At 49.7% G+C, this 18,998-nt stretch overlaps 8 protein-coding genes across 8 annotated transcripts; 3 read left to right on the top strand and 5 right to left on the bottom strand.

Moving 5' to 3' along the window:
* Positions 1-61: 61 nt before the first annotated feature.
* Positions 62-1,711, bottom strand: AUEXF2481DRAFT_39286 (uncharacterized protein). The gene is made up of 3 exons (XM_013489149.1): positions 1,394-1,711; positions 560-1,341; positions 62-501 (listed from the first exon to the last, which is right to left on the bottom strand). Exons 1-3 carry the CDS (start codon positions 1,558-1,560, stop codon positions 272-274), a joined length of 1,179 nt encoding a protein of 392 aa, XP_013344603.1. The 5' UTR covers positions 1,561-1,711; the 3' UTR covers positions 62-271.
* Positions 1,712-1,994: 283 nt separating this feature from the next.
* On the bottom strand, positions 1,995-3,724 carry AUEXF2481DRAFT_64941 (uncharacterized protein; the record flags this gene model as incomplete). The annotated part of the gene is made up of 2 exons (XM_013489206.1): positions 1,995-2,884; positions 2,938-3,724. The coding sequence occupies 2 exons, from the start codon at positions 3,722-3,724 to the stop codon at positions 1,995-1,997; spliced, it is 1,677 nt and encodes a 558-aa protein (XP_013344660.1).
* Positions 3,725-4,504: 780 nt separating this feature from the next.
* On the top strand, positions 4,505-7,298 carry AUEXF2481DRAFT_39284 (uncharacterized protein). Its single transcript, XM_013489148.1, has 4 exons — positions 4,505-4,814; positions 4,871-4,993; positions 5,044-5,315; positions 5,364-7,298. The coding sequence occupies exons 1-4, from the start codon at positions 4,603-4,605 to the stop codon at positions 6,869-6,871; spliced, it is 2,115 nt and encodes a 704-aa protein (XP_013344602.1). The 5' UTR covers positions 4,505-4,602; the 3' UTR covers positions 6,872-7,298.
* Positions 7,299-8,080: 782 nt separating this feature from the next.
* AUEXF2481DRAFT_28898 (uncharacterized protein) lies at positions 8,081-9,724 on the top strand (the record flags this gene model as incomplete). The annotated part of the gene is made up of 4 exons (XM_013489059.1): positions 8,081-8,288; positions 8,335-8,409; positions 8,459-8,895; positions 8,978-9,724. 4 exons carry the CDS (start codon positions 8,081-8,083, stop codon positions 9,722-9,724), a joined length of 1,467 nt encoding a protein of 488 aa, XP_013344513.1.
* An 86-nt stretch (positions 9,725-9,810) lies between these two features.
* On the top strand, positions 9,811-10,482 carry AUEXF2481DRAFT_667611 (uncharacterized protein). The gene has a single exon (XM_013489303.1). It carries the CDS (start codon positions 9,898-9,900, stop codon positions 10,294-10,296), a length of 399 nt encoding a protein of 132 aa, XP_013344757.1. The 5' UTR covers positions 9,811-9,897; the 3' UTR covers positions 10,297-10,482.
* A 186-nt stretch (positions 10,483-10,668) lies between these two features.
* On the bottom strand, positions 10,669-11,532 carry AUEXF2481DRAFT_4438 (uncharacterized protein; the record flags this gene model as incomplete). Its single annotated transcript, XM_013488994.1, has 1 exon — positions 10,669-11,532. One exon carries the CDS (start codon positions 11,530-11,532, stop codon positions 10,669-10,671), a length of 864 nt encoding a protein of 287 aa, XP_013344448.1.
* Positions 11,533-11,742: 210 nt separating this feature from the next.
* Positions 11,743-13,497, bottom strand: AUEXF2481DRAFT_4437 (uncharacterized protein; the record flags this gene model as incomplete). Its single annotated transcript, XM_013488993.1, has 7 exons — positions 11,743-11,967; positions 12,018-12,105; positions 12,164-12,271; positions 12,322-12,391; positions 12,446-12,745; positions 12,794-13,115; positions 13,168-13,497. 7 exons carry the CDS (start codon positions 13,495-13,497, stop codon positions 11,743-11,745), a joined length of 1,443 nt encoding a protein of 480 aa, XP_013344447.1.
* Positions 13,498-13,768: 271 nt separating this feature from the next.
* AUEXF2481DRAFT_4436 (uncharacterized protein) lies at positions 13,769-16,052 on the bottom strand (the record flags this gene model as incomplete). The annotated part of the gene is made up of 2 exons (XM_013488992.1): positions 13,769-15,572; positions 15,622-16,052. The coding sequence occupies 2 exons, from the start codon at positions 16,050-16,052 to the stop codon at positions 13,769-13,771; spliced, it is 2,235 nt and encodes a 744-aa protein (XP_013344446.1).
* Between the last annotated feature and the right edge of the window lie 2,946 nt (positions 16,053-18,998).

Below are 18,998 nucleotides of genomic sequence, written 5' to 3'. Positions count from 1 at the left end.
ACAAAAGTAGAGGTGAGCTTCCAACGGGCACTTGCTGCATCCGACCACGTCCGGAAACTCTGCCATGGAAACAGGTTCTTGCGAATTGCGACAGCTTTACCTATTTGATGAGGCCATGAGTTTGCCAAGTAAAGATGAACAGTAGTACTGCTCGGAAGCATGTATACCCGAATCTTCTAGTGCTCTATTCTGATTCTTCTCCGGAGTTGCCTGCACTCCTACTGTAATGAACTCGACTTTTTACATATGAAAAGTACCATGTTTTGTCTACTCAAGAAGACTTCTTCACCTCCACCTGCTTTGCTCTGTCCTTGGCAAGCTTCTCTTGCTTAGAAAGCTGTGCTTCAACAAAGACACCGCCAAATACCAGGCCAACACCAACCCATTGCATGGGGCTGAGACGATGACCGAACCAGACCACTGACAGAATCATGGTGAGCATCTTTCTGGTGACTGTGACGGTGACCAAAAGGAGCGATCCAAAGGTTGAAAGAGTGTAGACTGTGCACATCAATTAGCTTCCGGGTCTCGAATCGCGCAAACATGGCAGAAAACTCACAGATAAACATTTGACCCAAAGCACCACAGGCTGCAAACGCGAAAATGTCCCAACCAACACTTGGGTGTCTTGTGATGAAGTCGATGGCATAATTCAATTCACCTCCCGAACTGGCACTCATACCGAGATATGCTCCGACCGGTGTAGAAGCAATGTATGGAGAAACAAATAGATACACCGATGTCAGCACGGTGCTGATCATGTTGAGTGCACACATCATCTGTTGTCCGGTGTAAGGTCTGTACGACTTGTAAATGTGGTCCTGAGTCGAGTTGGTCAGGCCGTCGAAAAGCAAGTTGATGCCGAGAAGAAGAAGTCCCCATGCACTGCTACCATCTGCTCCCTTCTTCTTGGAAGAGGTAGGATGATGCAGAGTGAACACAGCTACACCTGCTGTCACAAGTGCCACAACGCAGTACTTGTAAAGAGGGTACTTGCGGCGGAAGAGTGTTACATGCAGAGCCATGACTGGGAGAAGCTTGCATGACTTGGCCAGGATGAAAGTAATGTAGTCGACATGCTTCAGAGATGCATATCCAAAAGGAGAAGCCAGAGAGGACGTGATTGCAACCAAGAACATGGGAAACACGATGCTGCGGCTTGGGAAAATAGGAAGGTCGTGTGGCTGCTTGCGTGTGAATAGCACGTAAAGATATCCAAGTAATGCCGCGAATGTCGATTGTATTGTGTTGATGAACACTGGAGAGTTGAACTTTTCCGGAGCCAGAGAATTACCATACTCGGTTGTTGTGATGCGTTCTTGAAGAACACCCCATGTGAGACTGATTTGTTAGTTTCTTGTATACACATGTTTCTCAGGGGCATGATACTCACAAAGACGCATAAATTCCTCCGACGCAAAACAAGAGGTTCTTCGTCGTCTGGGCACTTCCTGACGAGGACCGATCCGTCGCAAGACCGTCGACCTGCCTTTGTAGTAAGGCCTTCTCATCCAGTACTTCGCCCTCACTTCTCTGTTTCAATTCGCCATTGCTCGCCATGATGGTTAAGGTTTTATGCAACGTCCAAAAGTACAGTCACAAGTCCGGTGTTGTCCTGCAAGAGAGTTGTCCGTTTTCTCAGAGTCGAAGGGAAAGGAAAGAGAAGGGATATGAAGTCGAAGATTTTTGGCGGGTCAATTTTCTATCGAATGGTTTCAAAAGAATGCTCAGGGTCAAGATCCAGCTGTCCTTCTCAATATCACTCGAAGCTAAACTTGGAAAAAGCTAATCCGGATTTGGCTACAAATTAGCCTCGGCCTCACCACACCCATGACGAATCTCAGCACTTGACGAACAACGAGCGAAATATTTACTGCTTGAAACATTATGCATTCTAAAACCTACGTCTATCAACCAAAATTTGACACTACCAAGGTACCCAACATCCATAATCATAAATCATCAACCACAACGACCACCGCCAACCTCAAAGCTCAGTAAGGTACAACCTTGGTATCAGGCTTCTTTCCATCCTTCGACATCTCACCCATGGCTTCCTCATCGTACTGTCCATCGTACGCCAAGCTGTTGGGCTCACCATCATCATCGACCTCAAGCCAAGTCTCACTTGTCGCAGGAATGGGAGAGACCTTGCACAAGATCCAGTACGTGATTGCTGCAATGAAGAAGCCGCAGAAGTAGTTGAGGTTGTAGATGTAAGTTGCGCCCTTGGGAACCTTTTGACCCACTGCACCAGCGAAACCGACAACGTTGATGAGGATACCAGCGATGTAGGCAGCGTATGCTCTCCAGTGTACACCGTAGGTGAAGTAGTATGGTCCAGTCTTGTCTGCGGAGTACAGGTTTCTGACTTGAAGGTATCCTTTACGAACAAAGTAATAGTCGCAGACCATAACACCAGCGATTGAAGACAGGAACACACTGTAGGCGGAGAGGTAGGTGGTGAAGTTGTTGCTCGAGCTCATCAAGTTCCATGGGCACATGCAGAGACCAATAATGGCGCAGATGTATGATCCTCTTCTGATGGACAGGAAGCGAGGGAACAAAGCTGTCATATCTGTACCAGCCGAAACGGAGTTGGCAGCGATGTTGGTACCGAGTTGAGCGAGCGAGAAGGCGGCAGCGATGACAAAGACACCGAAGCGTGTTGCTCCACCGACATTGGCGTCGTTGAGGAAGTTTTCGAGTAGCGTCAGGGGTGACCAGACGGGTTGACCGTAGATGACAGCTGACGAGGAAGAGACGATGATGCCGATGAAGGAGGTGACAGCGAAACCAACAGGGATGGTGATGAGCTGGGGCAGCATGGCGCTCTCGGGACGCTTTGCAAATCTGCTGAAGTCGGGGTTGTTCATGATCAGAGCTGTTATAGGGTCAGTATGTGTTTCTCTGACAAGGATTTGTCTCTAGACTTACCAGCAAAGTTGGCAACAGCGCTCATGATGCCCTTGACGATAGCCCAGCCAAGCTCACCACCCTCGAGCTTAGCAGGCTGACGAACGATGGGACCGAGACCGTGTGCTCTGACAATAGCCCAGATGAAGAAGGCAATACCAGCTGCGGGTGCAACAACGGACTTTACTGCGAAGAGGTGGCGGATCTTGTGGACAGGGAACCACAGTGCGGGCAGAGAGCATAGCCAGAAAAGGAAGAAGGAGACGAAGTCGCGAGTGTTGGTACCAGAAGACTCTGACAATGTGTTCTTGGGTCCGCCGAGGCCGTACTTGTCCCAGCTAGGCCAGATACTGCGAATCATGAGGTACACGCAAGTACCTCCAATCCAACTTTGGACTCCATACCAGACACAGGCCATGGCTGCACGGTTGAAGACGGGCCAAAGACCTCCCCAGATACCGAAACTGGAACGGGAGACGACTGGGAAAGAGATGTGATATTTTGCTCCAATGCGACCAGTGAGAACGACGAAGATGGCAGCGATTGTGTATCCTATCCAGACACAGATCCAGGATTGCCACCATGAGAGGCCATCCTGAACACTGGCACTCGAGATCATCCATGTGTTGATGTTGAAGGAGTCGGCCATCCAGAAGGCGACGAAGTGCCATGCACCCCATTGTCTACGTTCTGGCTCCACAGGCTTCAGGTCGTCGTTGTTGAGCATGAGTTGGACATCGGTGAGACCGGGTTCGTGGCGGACCTCAAGTGCCTTCAAGGCACGAGAGACTTTCGTTCGTTGTGCCATTGTAGATTGTGCGTATGGACGATGTATACGGAAGGAAAAAATGTTATAGGCGTTGTATAAGGTATGTAAACAAGACACCCTCTGATGTTGACCTAATATGTGGTCGTCGTAATGAATGTATCAAAGTCAATGATATCCATTACAAAATGGAGCGGATCAGAGGTCTCTTATGTATGTCAATCATCCTGAACAACCCGAGGCAGAATCAGTCTTATCTCTGAGACTCTATCCATGATGTGCCGTCCATGTTTGGCGATATCTGCCATCTGAGAAGCAAAAACGTGTGGTTGCTCGATCACATCGAGTAAGAAAGGAGGATAAGCTCGACGGATATGCATAATCTGCACAAGAAACGCACAATTGCTCGATAGTATCGAGTAACAAACCTGGATAGCGACCCCGGTCTCGCCCCCGCGCAAGATTTCGATTGGTCGGGCGACAACGTTATTGCTATAGTTGCCAGATTTGGCAAGGCGTCGCGCTGTCTGCGCACGAATCGGCGTGCAGCACCTTCGTCGGGACCACTTGCTATTGTGGCCATGCACCTCGCTGCCCTTTTCGCATTCACGCAGCAGCCGAGGAAATGATGATGACAAGGCAAGCCCTATGCAACTTTTTCGAAGGATCTATCTAGACTCCCAATTGATGGTTCCATGGCTGCACGAGAAGAAAAATCTCTGCATCTTCTGCATGTGAAGGCTAGATTTGATGGCGGTTTGCATCGGCCGACGGGCAGGTCCGAAAAACACGGCAATTACAGAGAATCGATAATCGCTTCATGAAGCTTTTGCAAGTACGAGTTGCGAGCCTCAGGCCAATATTTACGGGAGATCTGCCGGTTGGGAGTTCTCTCTTATGGTTCAAGCAGTCATGCTCGAATGGCTGGAGTCGGCAAAGCATGTGCGATACCGGCCGGAGAGGTTGGGGTGAGGCCGTGCTTGCTGTTTCTGATCGGCTTGAGAAGCCGGACAGCACTTTGCATCTACACGCGTTATGTGCGCTGGGACGTCTCGGCCATAATGGAGTCTCTCCGCTCTTCTATTGAAGGTTCGCAGCCTCCCAGCAAACGTCAGAAAAGAAAGACGGTCGCGTGCGCACAACCATAGATCTTGAAGGCTCGTGTACGAAGACTGACTGCAGACACAGATGTCGACGCTGTCATGACCAAAAGACCAAATGTGATGGCGAGAAGCCTTGCAAGAACTGCTTACAGTCTGACAAGACGTGTGAGTACCCTATGCGAGATCGTAAAGTGACTGTGAATGAAAGGTGAATCAGTACTGAGCAGGCAGTGAAAACACGATTCTGATCTTCCCTAGTTACATACAGCAATTACTGGCCGAGAACGATCGCCTCAAACGAAGCGTGAATGATGAAGAAAGCCATGAGGACACTACAGACATCACAAACACAGACGATGAGAAGCGAGGAGATAATCCTCTCATTGAGAAAGAAGCATGGTTCTTGCCATATGATCCCAGTCCTATCTATATAGGCGAGGCTGCTTGTACTGGCTTTTCGACAAGAGTACGTCAGCTGTTGGTGAGCGTTGAGGCCGAGAACCATATTCCGAGAACTTCATTCATCAAAGGTAGGTGCGACTACTGCTAAGCTGGAACCGTGATCTAACGTAAGTCAGACCCCCAACTGGATGCCGCTCTCAACACAACTGCGCAATGGCCCAGCAGACCTCAGGCTTTCCTCTTAGTAAACACTGCTCTCAACACGATTGGCAAGTGCTACCACTTGTGTCCTGCCTCTGCAGTACGAGCCACGCTTGACCGCGCTTATCAAGACTTGCGATCTCTCGACCAGCTAGCAGTATGCAAGTTGTTCGTGCTCTTTGCACTGGGAGAAGCGTACTCTATCAGATCACCGTTGGACAATACAGGTGCACTTCCTGGACTGCACTACTTCGCAAGAGCCAAGACTATCCTGCGCGTCATTCCGGAACGGCCCAAGATTGACCATATCGAGATTCTTGTAATGTTTGCTCTCTACAACTCGGTCATGAACAGAAGGCATAGCGCATTCCGTTACATCGGTTCCGCTATAAGGTTAGGCTTGACAATAGGTCTATATCAAAACATGGCAGAACGACAGCTACCAGACAAAGCAGCCAGACAACGAAGAGTACGTCTGTGGTGGACGATGTATGTTCTGGACAGAATGATGAGCAGCAAAGTCGGTTACCCAACTTCACTGAAAGACGAGGATGTCGAAACAGACCTTCCGACCGACGAAGGTCTGACGCAATCACAAAAGGACGACTTCATAGACGCCGACTACCTTACTGCTAGTATCAGTCTAGCTCGTATCGCTGGCGGCATCATCGGTAGTCTATACAGTCGAAGAAAGCTTCCGGACACCTTCTCGCAACGAGTACAAGCCATTTTCCGCAAGCTTCGAGACTGGGTCGAAGCGTTACCACCGAGCATGCAGTTGCGGCAGGAAGATGCTTCGAGTCAGATTGCACGACACATTGTGATGCTACATTTGTCATTCAACCAGTGCGTCATCTTAGCCACTCGACCAATATTACTCCACGTCTTCAGGATTTCGAACAGGATCGGTGGCGCGACAGAAGAGATATCTCAGGCTACTCTAGCATTGGCATCTACATGCTCCCACTCGGCAGGCCACAGCTACCGCCTACTGATGCGTAGCTGGGTGAATGGGTCCTTTTTCACCCTTGATTATTTATCTGCGCAGTATCTCTTCGCTTCAGCCACCGTTCTAGCAATATCAAGCCTAGCACCCGACAGCCATGCCAAGGCGCACCAGAACGACTTGGAATCTGCGACTCACCTCCTACGCCAATTGAGTATGCTAGGTAACTTAGCAGCATCAGAGTTCTGCGGTCACCTAGATGCTGTTCTACGGTCTATTGTTACCTTCAAGGCCTCAAGAGGAGAATCTAGCGAAGCTTCTACCATGGTTCAGGCTAGTCCCGCGGCCAGTCGTCCCGATACTGTTACCACGGAAATGGCCCTTTTTGGTCCTTTGGTAGGAGACTTCTTGACGCAGACAGATACTGAGCTAGGTATGCCTCTGCTTCTCGATGATAGCGCTTTGGACTGGAGTGCATGGGCTGGGGTTCTAGCTGACCAGGAACCCACACCTGGACATATCAATATAGGTCTATGAATGCCTGTACATGATTTGCGAGATTTAAGCATAATGTAAGAGCAATCCTCGTTATCCACTTCTTTGTCCCCCTACTGTAAGCGGTGCTAAACTGGGCGTATAATGGTCTTTCTCTTCAGAATCGAGGCCAGCAATGCTCGAAAATCAACAATTATCGATTTTACCATGTTGTCATTAGTGGTGAGAACACTCCCCAGCATCTATCTTTGCTTGTAAATTTGCTGGCAATGCTTTCCTCGTTCCAAATCTTCACGTTGGAGACTCAGAGAAGTCTCAGGTAGCGCAGTTGGCCATCCACCCATGTATGACTTTGAACCACTACAGGCTTCACTATTGGACCCGTAGCTCAGCCTCCAGGCATGCCTTTTGTTCAAATACGACACATGAGACGTGACGCCAAGCCGCGGGAAGCAACACAGGGAATCCCACAGTCCAGGAGGGCGCTTCCAAAATTCAGGCTTCAAAATTGCTTTGCATTTCTAATAATTGAGCGATGTGATTTGTGACGGTCACAAATCGTCAGAAAAAAAAAGGTTACGACGGTACTCGAAACCGCAACTTTTGCCTTAGGAGGGCAACGCGCTACTAATTCTCAGTTAGTTTGGGAATTCGTTACACGGTTATGTCTGTTCAAAGGGCACTTACCCATTGCGCCACGCAACCGGAGTTTTGGGGGTGTGCGAGCTTCAAGCTTTATTGAGTCTGACAAAATCGCGATCGAACGCTGCGCTTCTGCCTCCTTGGCGTGCAACGCTCGCGCATGCGCAAGTCAACTTCACCTCATGCAACACTTGCCGCAGCATATATATGACAACCTGACATGTGACGATAAGCTATATCACCGACTGTTCTCGACATCCAATCCCTAACCTTTACATCTACATCAGCCGATTGTGGTGTCGAGATCGCTACAGGGAAGGAAGCCACGGCGGGCGACGCTCACACAAGATGTCGGACGTCTCAACGTTACCTCCGTGGGCAGGAACAGACGTAACTCATTTCGCCGCAAATGGAAAGAGGTGCCTTTCTCAAGAGAGGCTTCAACGCAAGAGGCCTTCGTCATCGACTTCCGTGCAGAGCGTTTGACCTTTCCCTCTTTCAACCAGGTCTGCTGGCGAGCTATTGTCCACCTCTTCAAACCCGTCGGACCAACTTCTGTAACTCTTCCGTTCATCATCCCTGGCAAGCCTCCATCCTCCTCTCGATATCATGTCGAAATGGAAGGCTGAAGATCGCCCAATTGCACCGGCTGCGAAGGTAAATGTCAACCTGCCATGGCCGGATATCCCTGGCTTGAAGAGCGAAGAAGAGGTTACGACCGACCGTTCGCAATCCGAATACCGGAAGATGGTCGATAATTCACGGCAAGTCAAGACATTCACCAAAGCCGCTCCAACGATCGTCGATGCAAAGCTTCGTGACATGACTCAAGTACTATCAGTACATGGCTTGGGTCTTTACAGACACAATCGCAACGAAGGCAGACATTCAAAAGATCCAAGACATGGAAGCTCAGACGTTCGGTAGCACCAGAAAAGGTGAGTCGCAGAGAACTGCATTCATGATATGGAGCTAACCTCAATGTAGCTCGGAGAGGAGTTTACAGAGGTCAGCCCATGTTCATGCTTGTCGACGTGCAGATCCTTCAATACATCCAAATATGCAAGGCCGTCAGAGACGATTTGGGCGTGTGGTTACCAAAGGTGATGATTCAATCGCCAAATGCCGCCAGAGCATTGCCAGCCATAAATGCAGCAGCAGCATGCTATATTGAAACTGGTGATGTGAGACAGGCGCTATTGGTATTAGCCGAAGCTGCAGATATCATCAACCAAGAGATCGGTTCGGGAAAGCCTCCAAGCAACACTTGTCATTGCAACGCTTCTTTGAAGAAGACCTCGTTCCATGCATGTGGCAATTGTCTCGAGATGCTAGTCTACGAGAGCCGGCAACAGGACTGGCGCGGAGTCTGGATCTGCTTGTTCTGCCAAATCAGAGAACGCAATGTGACGCCACGAAACATGGTGAGCTTCATCCTCGAGAAGAGTCTCAAGGGAGCGTTCAAAAATGAGTGCGGGAACCTCGACTTAGATTTCAAAACGCCAGAGCAGCAGAAGATCTACTAAGAAGCATGGCAAGATTTGCAGCGGTATAATCACAAACTCGACGGCTTACTTTGACGATTACCGGTCGAAGAACATCAACCCAGCAGCTGACGCCCACCTGGAGGGTCACACCAAGTACAGCCCCAACCTTCCTTCGGTTGATGGTATCTTCGCCTTTTACGAGTGCAACGGTCGACTGAGATACCATTGCAAGGGTAACGTCGCAGTAACTACAGTAGCTTTGAACTACATGAAACATATCCACGACCCAGCACTTCAATCACATCTTTCAGAGTTCTTCAACGGCCCCCAGACAAAAGAAGCTCGCCTCAAAGTGTTGGAAAAAGCGACCAACAGTACCCTTATTCGTATGAAGGTGCCATACAAACTCAAGGCCAGGACTGCAAAGTCATCCAAATGGTCATGTGTCGACGCTGACATCCTGGAATGGACATCGGATAGGCTGAGCAGGTCACTATCCAAGATCTTCTCGACCAAGCGTCTCTGCATACATGGCTACATCAAGACTGGAAACGCGGAAAGATGGGTTGCGCGTGACCGGGAACGTCTCCTCAAGATCGTCCGCCAAATCGAGCTTCGATTCAATGTCTCTTTACCGTCTCATCTCGTAATAGAGCGAGAACTCCCGAGAGCAGCTATCTTATCATCCCTCCGTGAGGACTCTCTCGTACCAGAACACGACTGTGCCTTTTTACTGCTGCTTGTTGCTCTGATCTATCGTAGATGAAAGTGGCTACTGAATGCTGCTGTCTCGTCGTCTCTCCATGGAGGCTCACTCATACCAGAAAATAACTGTGCGTTTCCACGGCCCTTTTTCACTCTCATGAAATCATCATGGAGAGTTGCATAACAGAGAAAAGCGATATGCTTGCGAAAGTCCTTCGACTTCAGTAGTCAGAGATGCAAGTGACTGTAGATATGCACATTTCATTGCCAAAACCGAAGGCTATTAAGGGAGAGCCTATTCGTAGATCTATCTCCGCTGTAACGCCATGTGTTCAAAAAAGATCATGCCTTTTCACAGTAATGTTATTATTATTCTCTATCGTCAAGGAGAGCAGATATGTCGAGAGAAAAAATACGATCAACCCAATGTCACTCTCCCGTGTCAGTGATAATAAACGTGAGGGGCTGTGGAAATGCACAGTACGTTTCCATCCCCTACGGTCGTTCTGGAGAGCTGACTTGAGATCGTATCTCCACTGCAAAGGACTTTATGCGGAAAAGATTGTGCATTTTTACAGCTGCCTATTACACTTGGCTACCGTGAAGGAGAGTGGGTATGACGAAAATGGGTGACACACCCGGGATCATCCTTCGATACCAGTCTTCGGAAAATGTGGGGGGCTGTGCGAAGATGCACAGTTTCTTTTCTGATAGCATGAGTTGTTGCTATCATGGGAGACGGTACAAACCTATACTCCAACTGCTTTAGATGTCATCTCAAAAAAGATTGTGCGTTTTGACAGTTCAAGGTGTTGTCGACGCCGACGCAGAAGATGAGATGGAACGGGTTGTACTGTGATCGCCTAGCGACTGAGTGTTGATGATGCTGTTGTATTGACAAGCCCGAAGCCATGAATCCGTATATCCACCTTTTGATACAAACCCGAAATATATGTACAATGCCGAAAAGTCTAACAAGAGATGAGAAGTCCGTATTACTTCTCTTCATCGCTCGTAATAACCGCTCAAGATACGCTCACGATGCATCACCAAATTCTGGAACGTAGCCAACTGCTCAGCCAACGGATTATTCCTCCACCCCATCTCTTCATGCAGCAAAAGATGGGTATAAGCAAACACACTCGCATCAAACAACCCAGGCTTCTCTTGACCAAAGAACCAAGTATCTCCGCCCAGCAGCGTCGACAAGGCGGAAAAGGCATCCACGGCTTCCTTCAATATGTCCTCTGCTTTCACAACAGGTGTAATTTTCAATAGCTCTTGATTTGCGGCATTGCGCAATTGGTGTGAGATTGCTAGAGCGACAAAAGTGTTTGAAGAGGAGGGAGTAACGTAGAGGCGACGAGCGACGTTGTCAAAGTTGTCGGGGTCGAGGTAGAGGAGGTAGAGCCATGCTCTTCTCACAGCGTGGTCGAGTAGTGATGCATACACATCTTGACGCGGCGTTTGTATGTCCGAACTTTTACTCGTGCTATTCGTGTGTGACCAGGCTTCGAGTTTACTGGATGCGACAGGATTCTGCGAATCGGCTGGGAGGAGGAAGGGTAGAGAGCCAGAGGGGGAGGCGTGGTTGTTGGAGGATCGGGTGCGAAAGGCAATGCCTTGGAAGAGGAGGTAGGTCTGCCATTTCAGACATGTCGGGTTGAAGGAGATGTTGTGTGTGGCGGAGCCTTCTGTCGTCGTCCAGGTGTAGAGCGTGTGTTCGTCTCGATGCGTCGGCGAGCGCGTCGGTAGCGCATTTGGCGTGTAGCTTGTAAGAGGAAACTTTGCAAACACCTGCTTGATGACTATGGGCACCGCAAACATGTCCCGCCAGTCGCGACGACTGCTATTGCTTTCTTGTGTCATGGTCTGTATGTCGTGATTCTCGTGGCTCCGGAAGTTCGTCATGCTTGAACGTGGCTCACTTTCTTATTAAACTTCCTTATCTTATCGCAGCATGACAGGGTTGCCCGGCTCACCAATATTATACGCTCTATCAATTCACATCTCTTGCAACCCAGTGTCTTGCGGCAAAGGCAAAGCAAATTCTCGACATCATCTTCCGAACATGTTCCGTCACTCCAAGACTTCCGAGATGACAAGTTTACCAACCTTGCTACTCCACCAGAATCGCAGCGTGATACGAGCGTGAAGCATTCGATGTTCCACGTGTTTCAGCTCACTCGCACTGCTGTGAATCAGATCCTCGGCCGTTCTTCCTAGAAGTCGTGTCCACGAGTAATCTGACAGCATGAGTTTGCCAGTACCGATACATCCACTCTCGTCAACCAGCTTGCCGATCTGCTAGAGTTAGCATTCACACTAGGCTTATCTGATTTGATCACACGTACAAGTCGTGGGTTGATCCGGAGCGGCACCTGCTTATCACAATGCTTGCACTTAAAAGTGGTCGAGTTTGCGTACAAAGGGATGCCGCAGCTACTATTCTGTCAATAAACTGATCGATCTCGAATAGTGTCTTCCATCCAATCCGTACCATTCATTGCACATAAGCATGTTCTGCTGCCTTAGCGTGGTCATGTTGAGCTCGACGATGATCATGCTCAGATAGCCTTCAAACTCATCTCCTGGTCTTTCGCGAGCGCTTTTCACTTCAGGTTAGAATTGCTGCACACTGAGATAATCTCAACATACCGATCATCTACGTCTGCGAGCGTATATAGGACATGCTCATTGGGTCTGGTCATAACCCATGCATCGTACTCTGATAGAACATGAGATGAAGCTCGAGAAGAATAGGACATGTATCAAGCCGTACCTTCGTGAGGAAAGACAGAATTGACACTCTGTCTTCTGATCATGCGTCCAGCGAACGTTCGAAGTGTTGTGGCTCCAGAAATATCCGGATCGACGTCGATGAACGTATCGGACGCCAGTGCTAGCCAGTTCTTGTGCGAGACATTCAGTCCGGGGCTTGTGATCAGTAATACGGTCTGCGATGGTCGCCATTGATTCGAACTGGTCGAAGCAATACCCCAGAGTGAGAGTACTGCTCCATCAGTGTCATCCATAAGACCAACCTCTACGAGATGCACTTGGGTTCCATCCTTCTTTGTTTCTAATCTCGTCAGCTTTGGATATACCAAAATTTCGATACTCTGCTTACTTTTCCTACGTGCACTGATACTTTTCACAACAACAAGTACCTTCGAATCTTTCACTTCAAAGCCACCTTGTATGAAGTTCTTGAGTGACATCAGGCCATATTCATGATCGATTGGCTTCCTGCAAAGGAGATCAGTGGACTCATCGACGTCCAAGATCCGAATGTGTGAACTCTTGTCTTTTTCGGGGAAGATTTTGATGTAGAGTGGCGCGACTGCGCAAGGGAAGGAGCCCTTGTCTCCATTTGCGATATAAGTGGCCCAGATTGCAACGAGTTGACCAAGTTGTGGCTCGTATAGAAGCATGGTGTCGGACAATTTGATCTAGTCATGATTCAGTTGAAGCCAGTGGAACAATGCCAAGTACTACACTTACAGTGACAACACCTGTATCGTCCTTGACTACGAGGTGGAGGGATCCCTTTGCTCCGGCAGACAATTTTGTCTTGGGCGAGCTTTCGAACAAATTCACAATTCGACCCATGATCTTGATTCGACTTGGTCCGGGGACAAGAGAGTCGATATCAAACTCGTCATAGTTTGCAGACGGAACCCAATTGTCTTGCTGTAGGGGAGTCAGAGAAGTGTCAAGTTCTTCCTGGGTGAATCCGTCGCCTGGGTTTGGTGACAAGGCTCGAAGTTGGCCTTTAGAAGGTGGCGCCCGAGAAGGGAAGAAGGATTGGATACTGGGACCTCCTCTGGCCATTTCGCCTCGTCTTGTTTGAGGTGAGAATAGTTAGGTAGTCAAATCAGATCGCAGAAGATACATTCCAGCATCGAGGGCTTTTGCCTGGGAAAATCCAGCTAGCATAGCAGATTAGGAAAGTGTGACCAGCGCTCCTTCCAAAATCGCGCTGTTCTCAACTCGGCCACTCACGATACACGCACCCGGAGAAGACGAAAGAACGAGGAGATCAGTATGATGGGCTACTGGTGGTTGTGAAGTAATTCGGTCGCGACAACAATCGAAGATTTACTTAGCCTTGTGCATCAAAGTCTCTAGCGATTCTCTCGCTTTCTGCCTCTCCAACCCATTGGCAGATCCTATCTCCCACGTCACCGATCAGCTTCTCATATCTGCCATCGTGGTCATCTGGCGTGAAGAGACCACAGTGCGCTTCGACCAAGTCAACGTCCTTCATCAGCACACGCACCCAAGTGGGGTCTCTGTTGCCAGAGCCATCCTTGGGTGGAAGAGTGCAGAATGTGCGATCTTTGAAAGGCTTCTGCTCCTCGCCGTAACGTGGTTCAGTGCCTTGAGTGGACATGACGGTAGACTGCATCGACGAAGTATGCTTCGAGAGCGGCTCAATCGTGGAATCGTCGTCGTTCCAAGAATGATCCAGAGCAGCTTTCCACTCTTTCTTAGCGTCTTTTTGCTCTGTCGCCATGATCGACTCTTGATCGGTTTCCCTCCTCTCGATAGTTTTCTTACGCTCCTTCTCCTTGTTCTTGTCGCCCTTCATGACTTCCTTCTCTGCCTTCTTACCTTCCTTAATTGCTTGACGTTCGCGCTTCTTTTCTAGCTTTTCACGATCCTTGAGTGCCTTTTCGCGATCCTTGACTGCTCGGAAGTACAGTTTCAGTACCCTCTCATACTCTTTCTCTGCGAGTTTTCTGGAGTCTTTGTCCGAAAAGAATGGTGGTTTCTCAGGTTTTGCAGGTGGATCAGGTATAGGCGGTAGTTCCTGCAGAGTAGATGTTGCAGCTTCAGGCGATTTGTCTGACGAGGCTGTATGTGTGTCTACGTCTTCTTCAAGCTTGTCCGAAGCAGTGCCTTGTTGGTCCGCGATTGTCGTTGAATTGGCTTGGGCAATTTCAATATGTTCTGTCGCATCGATCCAAGACTCGATATCCGAAGTATCATTGCCCGCATCCGACATGGGGGCAGGGTCCAGATGGTCCATCGCCGACATGCCATTCATTTCTGCAGCCTCGAAGTCCTTGATGTCATCATCTGTTTCGAGCAATTCGTTGTCTCTTGGGGCGAACTCCTCGGAGTACTTTTCTTCGTCCTCTTGCATTATCTTATGATCTCCGTCGATTACTCCGCCTGTCATCGTTGGAGTTTCAACAGATATCTCAGGCGACATTGGTGTTTTAGGTTCCTTTGGCCGACCTGTGCTGGAAGTGTAGTAGTTCACGAAGCGGACTCTTGGAGGAGCGACAGAGCTACCTATGACTGCTTTTCTCGTTCGCTCACCCTGCTCCTCGAGACCTCGAATTCGGGTATATCGGAGTTTCAAGCCGCTGTAATCTGCCATGGCACCTCCAAACTCGAGATGTGACTTCACCAATTGCTTGGTAGCTGTTCTGAGATCACTAGAATGCTTGTTGAGAAAGTACCAAGCTCCTTCCCAGCCTTTCCTAACAGGAAGAACCACATCATTCTTGAAGGCTGGATTGTAGTTGGGGTCGAGCTGAGAGGGCGAGAATGGGCTTGACGCAAGTTTTAGGTTTGACGTAGAAGCACTTGCGGTTGATCTGTCATCGAAATAGTCCCCACCAGTCTGCATACTCGAGACAGATGGCGTGTGTTCATCATCATGCGGCGACTTTTGAGGACCTGGAGCTGGACTGAAGATGCTAGCCAAGCCGACCTTGATGACCCTTGGATGCATACCCAGAAAAGGAACATCGAAGTTGACAGTACCGATCAGACGGTGGCGTAGAGAGCCATCTGCAAGGGATGGAATCAAGACCACCTCGGCGCAAAGCAAGCCACCCATACTGTGACCTAACAATATCACATCTGTAGTCGGTCCTTCGTGAGGTTTCAGCCTGAGAATCAGTCAGATGAGTGCTGGACGAGTTATTGCATCAATCTTACCAACGACTAAAGTCATCTCGCGCGAAATCGATCTTCTTCTTTGACCTATACCTCGGATAAATCTTTGTATGAACAGTGTGTGTTTCCGACAGTAATGCAGCTACAAGACTATGTACATGAGCCGGGAAGCTCTGGAAGCTGGTCTCATCACCCATGAATCCATGGATAAATACAAGGAGTAATTTCCTTCTATCACCTTGTTCATCTGACGGCGAAGGCAACAACGATTGTGTTGACTTCAAACGTGGATCGTTCTGCGCAAGTGAGAGATAGTCGTTTCCATACGACGTGGTCGTCAGAGATTCGTAAGATGGCGGGGGCAAGTCGTCGTCTTCAAAGTCCTCTGACACCAAGAGGTCTGCGCCTGACGCTTGTCGCGGCGGTAGAGGTGGAGGTCCACCAGTCCTCTGATGATTGCCTTCTTTTGACATGCCGAGTGAAGTTGTCTGGAGCTTGGCAAATCCAGAAGTCAAACATGCAACTAGTTTCAGTGTAGTCACAGGGTAAATGCGGCTCTCAGGAGGTGTTGTTTAGGGATGGTACCACTGGCGGTGAGAATGTTGTGACGTCGGGCACAGCAGAAGCTTGGATCTTTAGCGCGCTTTTGCAGGTTCAACGGAACTATTTCCCGGAAATAGATACAGATAGATAGGCGTTAAAGTTTCTCGGCAATGCTCAAATATTGACACCAGCCGTATGAGATCGATCTTGAATCGTGAGAATACGAGATGTAACACAAGCTTGACGGCAGAGCGAAGTGGCAGATTTTGATGCAGGGAATATGACTACAGCACCCTCGCATACGGTGGACATTGTTGCGCACGCGATGATGCCATAACAAGCAACTATTCCTTGCGTGTCATGTAGTGGAAACTTGAAACGAGGACCATGAAGACTCCCTTACAGCTGCAGGGCTTTGTTGTACTTCTGGGCGGCGATTCGACGTCAGACGGCGAGATGCATATTGGCTAGGCCACAGAAAAAAGAGCAAGTGGAGCAGATGGAGTGGAAAATAGCCACGACTTGCGGCAGTACCTGCAGGGATAGTGATGGATCATAGGAACAGACGATCGAGCCGTGGGCACACGCATACAGGCTAAGAACAAGAGGAAACAGCAGCGGACGGCGACATGATGGAAATAGAGGCGAACGAGGATGAAGTAATCTCGTTGGCTTGCGCAACCCTAGCAAACTACCCATGTCGCAAGCGATGATGGCGGTATCGATCAGGGCAGCGGAGATTTGGGTTGAATGGATGGTGGCCCATGTTTGGCGGCGGCGGGACCGTTTGAGAGCCAGAGGGTCTCGTGGGCCGAAGTTAGTGAAAGTCGTGCAACCTTGAAGCACAGGCTTCTGCTTCTGCCGCTTCTTCGCTTTGCTTTCGTCTGTCGTCGGAGACTTTCAAGCTGGAAGTAGTCGTCGTTGTTGCTGTTGTTTTTTTGTTCATCACGTCCCTGCCCAACTCGACGCATTCCCTCCCCATCCCGGACGTTTCCTCGCACACGCTGTCGTGTGCTCTTCCTTGTATTTCGACATACCGACTGCTGGCTGGTACTTGACCCCGCTCAGCGGCGTGGTCTCTCTAGTCGTCGTCGTCGTTACATAGGCAGTAAATCAAAGTACTCGTAGACGGCGCGAAAGATTAACATCAAGAAATCTGACCTGCACCCGGAGCGTTGCTCACACGCTTTCGCTTCCAAGACATCCGTACATACAGACTTCTGTCTGATTGTATTTTGAGCTTGCGCCAAGCATCAATTACACACTGTAAGACGCCATTCTTGACAAGCTGCTCTGCATATTCCTCTCGACTGCCGTTATAAAGGTGCGTATACTGACATGTCGCGACAGAGGCAGTTTGCTGGTTCGATTACCGGCGTCCATTCGTTTCCCAGCACCCTTGTGACTTCAAGAGCTCGTCCGCTCCCATGGTCCCATCTCAATCATAAGTCACAAGCACAATTACCACCACCATCACCTACCACGGCTCTTTGATAGCAGCCACATCCTACTTGCTACAGCCCAGTCTGGACCGGGCTCTATTACTGTCGTTCCTGTCAAGAGCATTCGCTGCTCTCATTTCCTGTATCGATAACCGCCCCAAACCATGGAGCGCCTCTTCAAACGGCGCAAATTGTCCGCCTCGGCTGCCAGTCCACCCGCCCCATCTCCGACTGCCTTTTCGCATGGACTGCAGGACATCCGTCCGGTCGAACGAGTTGAAGAAGTTCATGTTCACATAAGAAACCACAGTCCTGGACGGGCTACAGCGCAGCACGTCGACGAGGTGCACCAACGGCTACACAAACGCCAGACGCCGCTCAACGGCACCGCCGAATCCACAACGTCTTCACGTTCGACACCCACTTTGCTGACTGACGCCGAATCCTCCCTTTCTGCGACTTCTGCAAACACTGTTGCCGACGCTCCTTCGTCCTCTGCCCCGGAAGCACCGTCGTCGTTGTCAGACTATTCTTCCACCCTTGCTGGTATATCGCCATCCATCGCAGCTACCGATCCTACTTTGATTGACTCGACCTCGTCTTTGGCTGTGTCCACAACAACAGCTGAAGCTCTGCCAACAACAGAGGCCGCTCCCACCTCGACACCTTCAGATCCTTCCTCGGCCGTCTCTGCAACCGAACCATCTTCTGCTACCACAGTCTCCGACACAGCATCAGCCGCCCCGTCAATCGACGCATCGTCCACTACGACACCATCCTCTGCATCAATCCCTCTGGCTGCTTATTCAGGTCCTGGAACCGTGAGCTCGTCTCTCCCTACAAGCCCATCTCTGGACGTGACCGACACGGCTGCCTCATCTTCACTTGCTGCACCAACAGCCGCCCAAACCTCATCCGAAATTTCTGGCGACGACACAGTACCATCAACCGCCGCGACCACTCTCCTCTCGGGTATTTCTTTGTCGGGTGTAATTGGAACCACTGCTACGAACACTGCTTCCGGGACGTCTGGACTTCCAAGCTTGTCTGACTCGTCGCTTGCTTCATACACATCTGCACTAAACACTGTCATTTCAGCTAACCCCACCACCATTGCTTCTGGAATATCTCTGCCTGGCGTAGCTGGAACTGCGCCTACCGCTTCCGTCATTTCCTCGAACACTGCGTCACAGACTACCAACACACTCAGCGATGCGAATACAACCTTGAGCTCTTTTGCTTCGCTTTTGACGAATGCGCCTGCCTCTGCTGGTATCTCGGACCCAACCTCTCTATCTGCAGATGAGTCAAGCTCAATGCTTAGCTCGTTGCTTGCAAATGGGTCGACAGTGAACCCAGTCTCTGCGACGAGTGGTGCTGTCACCGGTTCAATTATCTCATACACTTCCTCAGGCGTTCCTCTTGCTAGTACCA

This window comes from Aureobasidium subglaciale (genome assembly GCF_000721755.1).
Source record: "Aureobasidium subglaciale EXF-2481 unplaced genomic scaffold scaffold_8, whole genome shotgun sequence".
NCBI classification, from domain to species: Eukaryota; Fungi; Ascomycota; class Dothideomycetes; order Dothideales; family Saccotheciaceae; genus Aureobasidium; species Aureobasidium subglaciale.
Note: the sequence above shows the minus strand (reverse complement) of the source record. Positions and strands in the feature narration are given on the sequence as shown.